This window comes from Pteronotus mesoamericanus, unplaced genomic scaffold (assembly GCF_021234165.1).
Source record: "Pteronotus mesoamericanus isolate MK-2021 breed Mesoamerican mustached bat unplaced genomic scaffold, CSHL_Meso_final scaffold_54, whole genome shotgun sequence".
Taxonomy (NCBI): Eukaryota; Metazoa; Chordata; class Mammalia; order Chiroptera; family Mormoopidae; genus Pteronotus; species Pteronotus mesoamericanus.
In genome coordinates, this window is record NW_026555321.1 from 5510288 (window position 1) to 5527024 (window position 16737).

The 16737-nt window shown below is 39.0% G+C and overlaps 1 protein-coding gene across 1 annotated transcript in view; it reads left to right on the forward strand.

Annotated features, from left to right (window-relative positions):
- The window catches only part of GLB1 (galactosidase beta 1), an 82437-nt gene that overhangs the window by 39483 nt on the left and 26217 nt on the right, over positions 1-16737 (forward strand). The window contains exons 11-12 of the mRNA XM_054595363.1: positions 12788-12862; positions 15022-15111. Of these exons, the coding sequence (XP_054451338.1) occupies positions 12788-12862; positions 15022-15111 (165 nt within the window). The remainder of the gene's footprint in view (positions 1-12787; positions 12863-15021; positions 15112-16737) is intronic.

Genomic DNA, 16737 nt, shown 5'->3' on the forward strand with positions numbered 1-16737 from the left:
ACTATTGTTGATACTAAAGGTAAGAAAATGTGTGTCCACGTAAATAGCTGAAATGTGTAGGAGGGGAAATCTGTAGGCACTACAAGCAAGGTGCCAGTGTGAGCTGTCTGCAAGGCCTCATTCTTCTACCTGGGGCAGGGTTTGCAGTTCCTAATGGCCTGCTACCTGAACTGCTTAGTCCTGCTAATGCTTTGACCTTTTGAGCATCCACAGCACCCAGGTGGGGCTTCCTGTCTCAGCTGTGGGTTAAAAAAAAGAAAGAAAGAAACCACAGTTTTTCTGCTCAGTCACCTGAGTTTTGAAGTAAAAAAAACACAGGTTTTTCTGCCTATAAATGGTATGGACAGTATGGACTATTTTTGTTTGTTTGTTTGTTTAACTATGCTATACTCTCAATTTAAGCCTCAGAGTTAAAATCTGTATAATGATCCCTGGCTCATGTGGCTCAGTGGATTGAGTGCCCGTCTGAGTAAAAAAGGGGTCGCTGGTTCGATTCCCAGTCAGGGCACATGCCTAGGTTGGGGGCCAGGTCCCCAGTGGGGGACATGTGAGAGGCAACCACACAATGTTTCTTTCCCTCTCTTTCTCCCTTCCTTTCCCTCTCTCTAAAAATAATTTTTTTTAACTTGTATAATGAAATACAGTAAACATATTGAAAAATATGTATACTTATCTAGGAATTTGTCTGTTTCATTAAACTTTCAAACATATGGTTAAAATGTTGCTCATGTTATTTTTTATTATGGGTTTGATCACTGCAGAATTTGGAGTGAGGATGCCCAAGCTCCCTCTCATATGTCTGTCCTCTTCAGAGCTCTCTGTTCTGATCCTTATTATTTCCTTCCTTTATTTGAAGCTTACCTTTCTAATCCAACCTTTCTCCTTTTCTAATATACATACTCAAGGTCATACAGTTCTTTCTAGTACTGCTGTAGCTCCATCTCATAAGTTTTAATATGGAATATATTATAGTTTACTTCTAAACTTGCTTATTTTGAATTCTCCTTGACCCTTGAAATATTCAGAAGTGGATTTTTCAATTATTAAACATAAGTATTTGTCTAGTTTGTCAGTTTCTAACATAGTTGTATCTCTTTAGAGAACGTAGTCTGTAGATTCCAATCCCTTAAAATTCATTGAACCTAATCTTAGAGCCTGGCATATACCAATGTGAACAAATACTCCATGTGTTCTTAAAAAGACTGTAGGTTTTATACTTGTTGTATATAACCTATGTACATGATCATGAAATTACACTTCTCAATGGGGCTGTTGATATTTCATTTTCCTTCCTAATTTCTTGTCAGTTTATTCTATTACTTATTGAGAGAGTTGTTTATATATTTCTTTGTAGTTCTGTCACTTTTTAAATTTTGTAATTTTCTTTCACAATGCTTTAATTTCAACTTTTTAATATACTTACACTTTTTTATTATGTCCCCTGTAGCTGGATTAAAAAAAAAAATCTAGTTTGAACATTTTTGTCCTTTTAACTGGTATACTTATTCCTTCTCATGCATTATTCTGGATACACAACAGTTAAATTCAACCATCTTATTCTATAATAATTGATTTGTCCACCTTTTCTATTTTGTCTTCCCTTTGTTACTTTCTTTCGAATTGTTTGAGGGGCTTTTTTTTTTCTTTATTTCACCTCTTCTCTCCACTTGGGAGGTTATTCACTATATTTTTATCTTGTGAGTAGTTACCTATTGAAGTATAAAATATGGAGCCCCTCTAAAAGCACAACTCATAAGTGTATGGGTCGGAAAATTTTATACAAGTGGACACACCCCTGTAATCAATACCTCGCACCCCTGAAGCCCCCCATGCGCCCTTCCAGTCATTAACTTTCCATTCCCTCAGTTACCCACTGTCCCGTTCTCTATCGCCACAGGTTAGTTTTACTTTTTGGGGTTTTTTTTTTTTTGACTTTATATAGATAGGTTCACACAGTCTGTGCTCCTAGATGTCCAGCTCTCAAGAAAACGTGACCATTCCGTTTTAACTTACAATAATTTCAAATTCATCAATATCTTTACTTTCTCCATACAACCAGAACTTTATTTCACATTAACTCAGTCACATCCCTCTTGACGTATATGATATTGTCATGTATTTTTGTTCTCTTGGATTTAGATTTCCAAATGCATTCTATTTCTCTCTCTCAAAATAAAACTATAAGGTATTATTATAATTGTTTCAGACATTATTTGACTTTACCCTCATTGTTTATTTATTTGCAAATAATTCCACAAATATTTAGCTAGTTCCCTCTGTATGCCAGGTGCTATTTTGGCTGCTTGGCATTATATATACAGGGTCCAGCACAAATAGCGCCCCTTTTTTATTACAAAATCATAAGCATGTAATTCTGTAGTATAACACTGTCATACTCAAGCACACTTATATGACATTTGAGGTGAAATGTTCAAATTAAAACTATAAATCATTACACCCATATTATTACCCTACCAACCACACTCAGGCAGACGTTACTTCTGCCAGACCCTATATATAGGCTGCCCTGAGAATCAGGTGAAGCTGCAACAAAGACTTCAAGGTGGTGAAAAGCCATGCGGGGCGATATCCAGGGCCAGAGCAGTGCGTGCAGAACGTAGCCTGGGAGAGTGCGTGGCATTTTTAAGGACTAGCAAGGAGGCCAGGGTGGCTGGAGCTCAGGAAATGAAGGGGGAGAGTAGTAGGAGGTGAAGTCAGAGAGATAATGGGAAACTGACCCCACACAGCCTTAGAGACCGTTATAAGACTGACTGGCTTTTACTCTGAATGAAACAGGAATTCATTGTAGAACTGAGCAGAGCAGCTGATTACTCAGGTCGCAATGCTGAGACTAGACACTGGGAGGCAAGGCAAGGGTAGAAGCGGAAAACCAATTAGAAGGCTTTTGCAGCCACTTAAACGACCAGGGTTGTGGCTTGTGAAGGTAATGGGAACTGGCTGTATTCAGACTGTCTTATGGCTGCTTCCCCACTCTAACAGTATAAATAAATTCTCTTGGAGCGCTTTAAACCTTCGATTTCATATTTTACATTTAAATGTTCAGGTACATGGAATTTCTGTAACTGTTGTTAAGACTGAGGTAGGGATTTAACTTGATTCACCTCTTAAGCGACCAGCTGACTTACCCATCACTTTGCCATTGATTTGATGTTTTCATTTTGTGACCTACTTAATTTCTTTAAGTATTTGGGTCTATTTTTGAACCTTCTTTTGCCATTGATATTTTCCCCCTCCTTTTCCTATATTAAACTTGTCAAATTGTTGCCTTTACTATGTTTTATTATCTGGTAGGACTAGTCTTCCATCTTTAGTCTTTCAGAATTTCCCTGGCTATTCCTGCAAGTTTACTTTTCCATATAAACTTTTGTATTATTTCATCAACTTCAAAACAAAACCGCAAGATACCAGTTGATGTTTGGTTAGTTTCATATTAAATGTATACATCAGATTAGGGGTGATATTTACAAGATTGAGTCTTAGCCAAGAAAATGATTTTTTAATCTATTCAAATCTCCTCTGATGTCCTTCTTAAGTTTCTTAAAATGATTTTTGTCTATTTTTTTAATGTTTATTCCCTAATATTCTTTTTAATACCACTGTAAAAGAAATCTTTTATTTCTTTATATTTTGAGATATTTGTCCTTGAAATATGAAATGCTTAAAATACTTAAATATAAAAAAAATAATATATAAATTAATGTTGTAGATGGCCATGTACCTAGTACCTAGTTTTAACACAGGCTATTATGAAATCTTTGCTTCTGGTTTTTAAAGAAAATAGTACATTACACTTATGGCTAGAGCTTCATTCCCTGATTCTTCTCCTCCCTTCTCAGAGGTAATCACTCTCCTGAAATAGTATTTATCATTTGCATACATTTTTGTGCTTCTCCTACAAATGCATGTATTACCATACAATATATTTAATTAATGTTTGTCCTTTTAAAATTGTATAGGAATATTCCATTGTGATTATATTCTAATGCCTATGGACTTACTTCTTTTGCAGTCTGTTCCTTCCTCTCATCAACCACTTCAATTTGTTTTTATTTAAACAGACTTATTTAGATATAATTCATATACTATATAGTTCATCCATTTAAAGCACACAATTCAATGTTTTGGTATATTAGATTATTAATTTTTTTTAACTTGTGAAGTATGTATTAAACAGTTTGCCATTTTAGCCATTTTTAAGTGTACAAATCAGTGGCATTAATTACATTTATAATGTTATAGAACCATCACTGCTATTTCCAAATATTTTCATCACCCCAGATAGAATTTCTAACTACTAAGCAGTAAGTCCCCACTTCCCCCTGCTCTCAGCCACTGGCAACTTCTAGTCTACTTCCTGTCTCTGAATTTGCTGATTCTAGATCTTTCACAGAAGTGGAACTGTACAATATTTCCCTTTTGTGTCTGATTTACTTCACTTAGCATAATGTCTTCAAGGTTTATGCACCTTATAGCATGTATCAGAATTTCACTTCTTTTTATGGATGAATGATATTCCATCCTATGGATATACCACATTTTGTTTATTTATCTCATTCACCTCTTGATCGACACTTGGGTTGTTTCCATCATTTGACTATTTTGAATAATGCTACGTTGAGCATAGGACCACGAGTATCTGTTCAAGCTCTGCTTTCAATTCCTTTGGGTATACACGTAGCAGCAGTGTTGCTGGCAGGTTTATTTTTAGAGTAGTTTTCTCTCCGAAATAGTGAGCTTTTCTTATGCCTTACATAGAAAAAAAATCCAAGTCCAATTATAAACAAATATTTACATTGCCTTATCATAACCTCACATTTTTATTTCACATTTTTAGCTGGTTCTTTCCATCCCCATTCTCACCCTATACCTCCTCATACTTTCCTTGAGCTTCCCTGGCTCTTAGGACTGATGGTCGTTAGAGTCTTCCACCACGATCCTCCACTGCCCTCTGTGCTGCTGGTCAGGGGTCCCTGCTCTACAAACCACCAGCCCGGGCCATTCTGACCATCACACTCCTGCACTGGAACCAGGCAGGAGAATTGTAGACGTCAGTGTGGACTGGCTGGAACTGGGATTTGTACTTCCAGTCTCAGTTGGACCTTTAACTATCTCCAGCTCTCTTTCGCCCCTGGATCTCTTCTCATTGTCTAAGGTAAACAAGCCATCGCTGCTATACTCTCTCCTTAACAAACAGGTAACATCATCTCCCATTTCAGCAAGAACGTTAATGCTATCAAATACGCCATAGTAAGGAGGTTGAAGAAAGTGATATAGCAGATATATGTTTCAGAAAGGGTATCGACTGAGGCAAAGAAAATGAATATGTACTTAAATGAGTAAAAAGAAAATTACAATTACAAAAATTTAAAAGAAAAATAGTCACAAAACTTTATAACATAGTTTGGATTTACTAACTGTGTGAAACACGTCTGCTGTCCTTTCCTCACAATCTCCTGCATGTGTTTTTATTGTCTCTTCACATGACAACCATGTTTGCAATCTTTTCCTCTAGAGAAAGTGGAACTCTTTAATGCGGCTGATTGAAATTTATTTTTTAGTATTGATAGTTTACAGAAATAGAAGGCTTCACATTTCATTACTGATAATGATATACAGGGGTCGCTTGGCACTCATCATTAATTTGTTCCGGAACTCACAGTGAGTGCCAAAACTGAAGAATATGCAATGATGAAGCATTTTCTCTTGTGGGGCAGTGTGACTCATATGAGTTCTAGCAAGTGTGATGAGTCCTGAGCAACCACGGAGTGCTGAAACATTTCTTTTCCCGTCAAAATGCTACAAGTACAAGGTTTGACAAGTCCTGAAGCCGACGAGTACTGAGGTAGGACTGTATACATATTTAGGATTGTTATCAAAATTGGGGAAATCTCTCTCTAGTTCTTTCATATATGAGCTGTTATACCTGGAAGAAATTTCTACAGACGGATTCTGGCCCCATACATTTCAAACCTTATTTCCCCTCCACAGCTCATGTACTCCTGAGGCTGGGCGCCTTAGAGCGTGATCGCATTGCAAGTGAATCAGCATATGGAGTGGCAGGAATAGTCAATTGGCAATAATTCACCTACTCTTGGAAGTGACAGTGCCCCATGTATATATATTCTAAACTCAAATTAAATAAATCCTCTCCTCAACTTGCCTTTGGTTGAATCCAAAGATACCTACAGTCACTCTGAAGCCTCCGGATGGAAGAGGGTGTGTGACCCAAGGAAGGGGGTACAGAAAGAGACAAGGCTCTCAGCCTGTTGTGGTTAAATTTTATTGGTTCTGCAGATTTTACCAAAGCCAGTAACCACAGGAACGCACTGGTATGACCTTGCCTGGGGGCACTTCTGGATACAGAGGATGAGCTGAGGAAGCTGCTGGAGTAACCTGGGAATAGCAGGGGCAGCAGGGAGTGGAGAGGAAGCAGTAGATTTTTAAAAATATTTAGGAATTGAAACTGGTAGGGTTTGGCAATTGCCTTAACACAGTTGAGAAAGAATGAGGAGTCGTTGATTTGTCCAGGGTCCAACCTTCATGAGATGATTGGATGGGCAGTGGGGTCAGCAACTTAGACGGAGGATTGCAGAGAAAGCACAGGCTGGGGAATGGGGAGGGGGAAACAAATTCGGTTCTGGGCTCGTTCTGCTCAAGACGCCTCCAGTAACATCCAGGTGGAGGTGTCTCTGCAGCAAGCACCGCACTGAAGAGGGAGACGCTAGAGGGAAGTCACTAGGACAGGCTCAGATGCTGGGGTCAGCAGTGGAAGTGGAGGCTAAAGTGCAGGGAAAGTTGAGGTTGAAGATGAAGAGCTGAGCGAGAAGGGCAGTGGGCCAAGCAAAAGACTAACCTGGGGCTCCCCAGCTTATAACCGGGGGTGCACAGCAAAACGAACCCATGAAGGACACAGATCCTTCAGAAATGAATGTAATTTAGTAACTCATGACGGGTGTAGCTTCACCTCTAGTCATCCTTTCCTCCTTTTCTTTTTGATATTTTAAGTTTGGAAGAGAGAAAGAAACTACTTTAAAACTTGGCTTTCTTAGAAGACTTTATAGATGGCCAGTGAGCTGGTTTGCTAACTAGTATTCAGAATATTTGCTTGGACCAAGAGAAACAGGAGGATCATAAATACCCACTTCTGTAGCTCTATCAGCCTCTTTCCTTCACCAACGACTTACAAAGCAGAAGGAGTCTGTTCTTTGACCCATTCCTAGAGTTGGCTGAGTGGTGATGGACAATCTCTTTCACTGACATGGACTCCCAGGGATGACAGTTTCCTACCAGGCTGCACAAGCCTGTGCTCCTTGGTGAGAGCTCCAGGCGTCCCTTTGCATGATTCTTCAAGGCATGACAGAACTCATGACATTTGCATTTTCTAAGGTATTCTCTTTGGTGTGGGTAAACCCAACCAGACATGGTTAACACTTTGACCTTGAGGATGAGGTGTAAGACAGCAGGGCAGCGCCCTTCCTCTACCCTCTGCCAACGCTAAGAGGGGCCGTGGGGAGTTTGCTTTTGTATGACTTAGAATGAATGTAAGGCCCACTTTCTAAAGAGTTTTCCATCAAAGATAAGGACCCAGCTGGCTTTTAGGGGATGGGTGGTTCTGCCAAAACTAATCACATTTTAGTTGGAGGACCTTGATATTGGAATTAATCTTGGGATTCCTTGAGGTGGTTATTGGAGCTGGGGGTGGGGGTGGGGACTGGGGATACAAAAATGCCACAGTGATTTCCAATTCTTCAGAAGCTTTAATGAAGTTTGAAACGTGCCTCAGGACCAGTCTACACAGGCTGATTGTTTTTCTTGGGTTTTAGCTGGAATGACATTAGCTCCGTGGGTAGACGCAAGCTGTCTCTTGCAATCCACGGTACCGGTGGGAACACAGAGCTTTGTGCCTGGAAATTAAGGGTAACAAAGTGAATATACTTAATGAATGTTAGTCTTTTGAAGCATCAGCTGCGCCCCTGTGGCACTAATCTTTTCATTTTATACAGACTTGGCTTTTGTAGTCTATCTTCGGGAGTGATTTCTCTAAAATGCTGATCTGGCCAAGAAGCCTTATATGACTTGGCCTCCTATTTTCCGCAAACCTCATCTTTCAATTCTCCCCTTCTCGTATGTGGTTCTCTGGACTTAAAGTAAAGGTACATAAACTCCCTGAGAGGGACAGTGCTGTTTCTACCTCCTGGCTTCTGCACTTGCTGTTCCCTCTGCCTTTATCCATCTAGAACATAAGGACACACCTCAGTTACCTTCTCTGGGGAGTCGTCTTTGACCCGTCTTTCTGCAGTTAGTCACATTTTGCTTTCTGCCATGACCTTACAGTGTAGAAATCTTTAATACACTGCTCCTTAGAGTGAGTGAATTAACTTGTTTACACACGTTTCTCACTCTCTGTTAGAAGCTGCTGATATCCCCAGTATCAAACATAGCACCTGACACAAAGTATTTTTTAATAAGACTTTGTTACATGAATGAAGGAAAACATTAGAGATCTTGGTGAAAGATCAATGGAATTTCATTGGGAAAAGAGCAACTTCCTATACTGAATTTGTCCAGCTGAATAAGTAGGATAAGAAGCAATATTTATTATTAGTCTGAAAACTATGGTTAAAGCATAGATTATTATGGAGCAGTAAAGGTTCAGAAATATAGTGTTTTAGTATATTTGTCTATTTCTTTTCTGAAACATAAATTAGTTGGAAAGAGATTAGGATTTTGCTATATGATAGTAAGTGGAAATAGCTAAAATTATCAAAAAGAAAATGGAGAATATTGTGGCAAATGGGACAGATGGAGACTTAATATTGATATTATAATGAGTTTGTGCCACTGATTTAAAATTCAAGATCCAAATAGATAATTGGGCAAAAGATATAAACAAGTATAGAAATTTGATGAAAACTCTTGCACACACTGCATTAAGAGTTATTTAAAATATTCATATCATTTGACCTAGTTACCCCTCACTTGGGGCTTTATTCAAAACAAAATTGAAGCAAGGATAATGCTATAACTATGAAGTTCACTGCAGAAATATTTTTATATTAAAACCTTCCATATTAAAAAGGTTTCATGGCATGTTTTTGTTTTTAGAATTATGTTTTGGAATTAATAGAAAACCCCTTCCATTGTTGTTACAACAATTAAGGAGGTGAGAGCAGTAGGAACAATAGACATAGAGTCAAAAATCCCAGCTCCTACTCTTGCATTCTTTATATTCTTGAGCAAATTTCTTAATTTGGGGAAATACAGCTATTTGAGGGCTTTTGTGAGTAGTAAATGAGATGACAAAACTGGCCTACAAAGGCTCCGTCAAAGTTAGCTGAGTGTCGATTGAATAAAGATGTCTGTGCAATGACTTCTTCCCATGTGGTAGAAGAGATTATAGTCCTAGTTACATTGGAATTCACTTTGACTTTACAAGTTGGCTATCACATGGTCACTACTATGTACAGGTAAATAGGGGACCTCAGAAAATGAATAATGCTGCTTCCAGGTCCCCTCTGCGGATTTGTGTTTTCTCCTTTTCTTGGCCAGAATGTGGGGTGGAAGAGGAAAGCATGAGCCGACTGGCAGAGGAGGAGGAGTATGGCCCAGACTTCATAGAAAGCTGGGAAGAGAGACCTTAACATCTTGCTCTAAGAGCAACAGTAACTCCTTGGCCTCACATTCATTTTAATATGAATCATGACCCTTATTTTAATATGACCTTTTAAAAACTTCACAGAAATATAGATTCTTAGAATACTGGAAATACCAAGGACTTCAATGGAGCAGACAAGACAAGAGCCGTCCATGCTTGAGAGATTGCAAAGGATTTCTGGGAAACAAAAATAGGAGAAGGAGCGCTGACTGAAGAATCCCCAGCGACCGGGGAAGGGGTTGTAGGGACCGGGAATAGACTGGCCTTAAGGAGCCCTGGAGAGCCAGGTTTCTGGAAGTGCCGGCGCGACAAAGGATGGAAGAGAAATGGAGCTGAAACTGGGAAGGCGAATTAAACTCTGCGTTTCCTGTCAGGCTGCCCCTCCTTCGCCCCACTTTCAGACAGACTGCCCATCAGGAAAGCATTTTTCTACCAGTCAAAACATCAGATTTTTTTTTTCCTTTTAAACAAATTGTGCTCAGCCCTAGAGCAAAGACTCTCCATATTACATCTAACTCCCTGCCAAATCCCTCTAAATCAGAGGTCCCCGCTGGACAGGCCTTGCTCCTGTGCACAGAGAGGGAATGGTATAGAAAGATGATCATGCAAATGCTGATGCATTTGTTTGCATCACCATTAAAACTGAATGGACAGCCCGGGATGGCCAGATGTTGGAGGACATCCAGAAGAACCGGCAATGAGAAAGAAAAGACCAAGATGAAATAAATAGAAAAATAACTCTAAAGGCAACAGAGAAAGCAGGAGACAGGAAAGAGCTTCAACAACACAAAGCAAACCCTCTCACATTTATATTCTTTAGAGAGCTTTGAGAAGATGTTGCATCCATAAAATAAGAATGGGATGCTTTGGAAAAGGAGCCATTAGAGAACAAGAAAGAGTTATTGGAAATCTGCTAGAGATTAGAACCAGAAGACAACGATGGAAATTGAAGAAAAAAGATGAGAGAGATAGAGGAACAATATAGGATGTCTAATTTATAAGAAAGGGGAAAATGGAGAAAAAGAAAATATCAAACAAACAATATGGATTTTTTTTCCAAAACAGAAAAGAATATTTGACTTGCCAGCATAATGAATGTGAAAAACATATGCTATATCCAAACACATCCTCGGGGAATTTTAAAACACAGAGAATAAAGCTTCTATAAACTTCTAGACAGAAAAAGCCAGTTACCTTTAGAAGAACAGGAATGAGCTTGGCATGAGCCACACTGGCTGATAAAGGACACAGACTGGTACCTTTAACATTTTAAGGGAAGATGATTTTCAACATAGAATTCTGTGCCCATTCAAATTATCAACAAAATATGATGTTTTCAGACATTTAAAGATTCAGGAAATTTACCTTCCATGAACTAGTTCTTAGGAAGTTACTTGAGATACTCCAGTGAAATGATGTAGTTATGAGATCCTAGAAACAGAAGCAAGAAGACTGAGGGTTCTGCTGGGAAGTTTTCTAGGGAGAAAGGGGTGTTTAGTGAAACTTGATACCATCTTTGGAAATTTGAAACAACCCAAGGAGATGTTACCCTAAAGGCAGACAGGAAAAGAAAGAAAGGCAATTAGAAACCTCAAGGGAGGAAAAAACACAAAAGGCTGAATAAGACAGCCATACCATACACCACTTGGCTGTGCAGAGAATAATATTTATATAATTCTAATAATGTGATTACTATTCGTTGATTTTGAATTTTGAGTCAATATACAGATGAAGGGAGGACTTATGGCTATAGGGCAAACTGTTTTAACCTTAATAATGTGAAAGCATAGCTGATGGTTTGGAAGCCGGAGTAGGGAGGAGAGTTCAGAGATGGACACAAAGAGCCTTGGCTTAAGAAAGTGTAGACACAAGGGATAATCTTAACTGGGAACTTAGAAGTAAAAGTATAGGATGTTATTTAAATCTGCAAAGCTAACCAGTAGAGAAACTGAAAATGGTGATATAACCATGTTGGCAAGAAAGGGAGATATCCAGAATAAGATGGCTGAGCTAAAATCTCATGTAGTGAAGAAATCAATGATAATATTTTAAATGGATCAAACAAGAAATAGCAGATATGTATATTATTTAGAGACCCAAAGAAACAAAAATAGGTATCACTGAATGATTTTTAAGTGGTTTCCTCAGAAGAATACAGCTAAGAAAATACTGAGTCAGAAGACTATTGCTTTTCCTTATACCAGTCTTTTATCCTCTTCTTTTTTAAAATTACTTTTAAAAAGGAAAGAAGGGAGGGAAGAAGGAGGAAGGAAAGAAAGGGAGGAAGCAAAGGATCATACTGTGATCTACTTGGAGATGCCAGGTTGATGTAGACTTTTCTAAGACCTAGGACTTCCACTCATTTCTTCTGATGCTAATATGAGTGTGAATACACATATTTAATAGGGCTTATTTTTACTTTATTTTTAAACTTTTTGTTTAAAAATAATTTCAACTGACATAAAAGTTTCAAGAATAAATATTGTACAAAGAACACTTGTATATTCCTTACCCAGATTCACCCATGTCAACATTTCACTCTATTTGCTGCTTCACTTACCCCTCGCCTCCCCCTTGTGTTTTCTAAACCGTTGATGGGTTGCATATCTCGTGACCTTTTACCCCTAAATACTGAGTGTGTGTTTCATAAGAATAGGTACAAATATGCTCTTACATAACCATGACAATTTTAACATTGATACAAAACTTTAAGCTACCAATAAGATTTCATATACAGATAATATTTTCCCTTCTCTAGGCTACCTCCCTGCAGATTCTGAACCTTTTTCCTTGTCTTCCCCCACTCCAGTCTTCCATCAGCCTCATTCTCTCCACTTGTTTTTGCTCCCCATTTTGAAGTCTTTGTTCTGTAATTATGTGAATGATTCCAGGAGCGTAAAACACAAACATACACAGACACACGCTTATAAGTAAAAACTTAACCAAGTCCTGTCTTGGAAAGAAGTGTTCTGTTCCTTTGCCTTTCTAAAATATCATTGGCACTGTAGTTTCAGTTGCCGACCGTCCTTTTGAAAGATCAACTGTACAGGTATATTTCCGAGGGTTTAACAGCTGTTTTTCTTCTCTGTCCTTTTTCACTCTGGTTTATAGTTTGAAAAAGTACCAGAAGGTCCTATCCCTCCGTCCACACCCAAGTTTGCTTATGGAAAAGTTGCTCTGAAAAAGGTAAGAAAAAAATAACAGAAACATTGAGAGTGAGGAAATGGAATTTAACTGTTGGGAGCGAAAGTGTTTCGCTGGGGCATCGGCTCGTTATTTTTCTGTGAGTTTGTTTTCTGTGACACTGATGGGGAAGATGATGTTTCTGGGAACCTGGGGGCACGGGAGGTGAGAGAAGGTGTATGCATGTTGACAAGGTGAGCAAATGGGGCATGAGGAGTAGGGAGGTGTTCTAGATCATTCAAGTCATTTTGGTTCAAATATCAGTTATCCAAAGCAATCCCAGGAACCTTTGTGGGAACAAAATGCCACCTTGTTACAGCTGGTGAGGTCCTTTTTTTTTTTTTTTTTTTTTTTTTTTTAATAATTCACCTTTATTTTAGGAGGTTCTCAAAAGCCAGAGGTATTTAGATAGGTATTTGCCATAAATTACACACTCCCATCTCAAAACCATGGCTAATTTTTTGTAGTCTGTAGTCCACATGGTAAATGAAACATCAGGGGGGAAAGCTAGACATCAATCATAAATAAGTTAAAGACACTTTATTCTAGGAGAAGAGAAAAAGAAGAGAGGTTGCATTTTATAGTTAGGAGTGACGTAAGCCAAAGTCACTTTGTTTTGACCATCTCGTTTTTCAGGTTTTCCCCTTTTATAATCCCTAACTCCTACATGTATTAACTCATAAGAAAAGAAAAAAACAACATGAACAGTTGCATATTTCTTACGAATCTTGATATTCTAAAATAGCATCATAAGTTTTTATCTTTAAGCAAAATGCCAAACACGATGGTAAGATTTTTCCATTCATGAAGCCCTTTGATATTATGGTTGGTTGAGTTCTTGTAACTTTTTCCACCTAGCGTCAGATGCGTGTGTTACATTTTACAAAGAACGTAGTGGTGGTTCTGCCTGATAGGCATCTTTCTTTAGATTAATCAAACTTTAATCACACTTGTAGAGGGAGCACCTCCTGCTTCTTCACTGCTATTGCTACTTAAGGAAAAGTTGGTTTGTTGGGTTTAGAGCAATGAGGATTTTATTTTTATACCACAGAAAATAACTGCAAACGTTTAATACAACATTGCTAAAACAAATTTAGCCTGGTATCAAAAGCACATTCTGTTTACCGTGAAAGAAAATTGTGTGAGCAGAAAAGGTTTGTAGTTAACTAAATACTTGCAATTTAATAGAGCAAATCAGCCTATGACTCCATTAAATTTATATAGAACTTAGTCACACAGGATAAAACCTTTTACCATGAGTTGTGTTTGTCCAAGTGGGAAGACGTCCATGTGAGTAGCTGAACTGATAAAATTGTGCTTAAGATCTTTATCTTCAGTGCTGCACATCAGCAAGAAAGTGCTTATGAAATTCCTAACTGGTATCGTTGTTATGGAAAGTCCTGGGTTTGGAGCCAAACCTCACTGCAAATCCTGGCTCTGCCATTGCCCAAGTGAGCTTCCCCGAGCCCCTAACCTGGGGACAGTCATGCCTTCCTCACTGGGTACTCGGGAGGATTCAATGAGGTTTGTGTGTAAAGCTGTCTCCCCTGGAGATTGCTAGCCACCCAGTGTTGGGTGGCTGTTACCATTGGTGTTATTGCACCAGAATAAGCATCCTGAGTTGCCAGGATACACAATTGTTTGGACTGAATATGGGTGTTTGTTGACTGGCCACTATGTACTGGGCGCGGGGGGTGAGCACAGCACAGACCCAGCCCTCATGGAGCTGGCAGCCTGGCAAAGCGGAACAGCTGGTAGATGATACAGGTGTGGAAGACAAGTCACAGAAAATTCGGAGAGCGCAGTCTCGGGTACTTCACTGCAGGGCGTTGGGCAAGGCTTCAAAGGAGGCCGCCTCTGAGCCTCGCGTTTCATTTATTTTAAGAGTCTTTCTCTATAGGAGGCTGTATTTGCAAATAGGTATGTTTGAAAGTCTTTTTCAGACTCCCATCAGGTACTTTTCATCAAACGTTAGGGACCTGCTAGAGATGATTGAAGGTGACTGGGGAGCCTGTGGAGTGGAATCTGAACCATTTAGGTTTATTTAGGGGGTTGGTCAAATCCACTAATCACTTTGATAATTTGCAAACGACATTTTCGACTCTGATGACCAGGGAGAGGTGCACAGTGAATGAGTGAATGCTGCTTTTGTTTCTTTTCAGTTAAAGACAGTGGAGGAGTCACTGAACATTCTGTGTCCCAACGGGCCTATTAAAAGCGTTTACCCCTTGACATTTATCCAGGTTAAACAGGTAGGCCTTCGCAGGTAATGCTTTTTTTCCACTTGTAAAAATGCGCTTTCTGTCCCACCTTGCAATGTCATTTCTTAGCACAGGGGCCAAAATAGTGAACAGATGAACCAGACCCCAAGTAATCTAACAGTGGATTTTTCCAGGCTCTTTTTAGCTTTAAGTATTGCACATTAGGCTGATTTTTTTCTGTATTTCCCCCTTTTCTTCTTATTCTCACTCAGATAAGTTACAGCTCAACCTGTTTTCAACATAATTGTGTACAAGCTATAAATTGAGTGCATTTATGATCTAATTAACCTTTATTACTAAGTACCAGTGGAAAACCGCTATTTTTATCCCAAAAACAACAATTTTATGATTTGTCCTTAGTTAGCTCAAAGGTTTAAGGACTATGTGTTTACTACATTAGGTTCTTAGAGATTCTTTCTCCTGCTTTGGAAGAGAACAGAAAACAAGCACATTGAGTGCTGTGTGGGTACGTGTTTAATCTCCAGGCGCTGCCCCGTCATTAATTTAAGAGCTTTTCCAACTTTTTATTTTGGAAAATTTCAAATCTGAGAGTTGCAAGAACAGTACACCCAACACCCATGTAACTTCCACCTAGACTCTCGGAGGTAACAGTTGCTTCACTTGCTCTGTCTTTCTGTGTGTGTGTCATCGGCCGCTGGTTTGTTTTCTCTTCCATTTGAGTTAGTTGCCACCATCATGATACTTCACCCCTAGATATTAGAGCATGTATCTTTTGAGAGGGACAGTATCCTACATGACCACAGTATAATGTTCACACTAAGAAATTTGACATTAATGCAATCGAATGATCTAATATACATTCCATAGTCAGGTATCCCAGTTATTCCAATAATGTCCTATTATAGCTTAACTTTTTCCATCCAGTTTCCAATCTGTGATCCTGCATTACATTTAGTTATGTCTCTTTAATCTGCTTTCGTCTGAAACTGTTCCTAAGTCTTTTTTTTTCTCTCTCTCTCATGAGATGAACATTTCTGAAGAGTTCAGACCAGTTGTTGGTAGACTGCCACTCACTTACTAGGTTCAGTGACAAAAACATTTTTGGCACAAACATGACAGAGGGTGATGTGTCCTCAGCGTACTCACGAGGTCAGCTTGTCCCTCTGTTACCACGTTAGGTTTGATCACTCAGGTGAGATCTCAGCCCTGTTTTTTGAATGGGTCCTACTTTCTGTAGAGATTGCCTTCTGGAAAGGTGTCTGAACAACAAGGTGGTAGAATAATAGCACACCTACTCTTACTGTGGTGCGTTTTGCCTCCAGTCACTATTCTTACACCCGTAACATTTTACTAGTTTTATGAGAACGTTTTACAAGGGACTATTTTTACACGTGTAAAATTTTACAGGAATGTTTTATGCCAACTAATCTGGTATGCAGTAAATAAAATGAATAATCAGGCTGCCCTACCTGACCTTTTTCATTAACACTGGGTTGAGTCTTCTGTCGAATCTGAGCATGCACCGGCTGTATGTGCATATCTTCATCTGTGTGCTAGAACGTGCCTTCCCAGCTGGTGGGGCCATGCAGCACGTTAGAGAAGACAGGGCGCTAGCGCAGCTGGAGCCTGGAAAGTGAATTCCAGGTCCTCGTATAG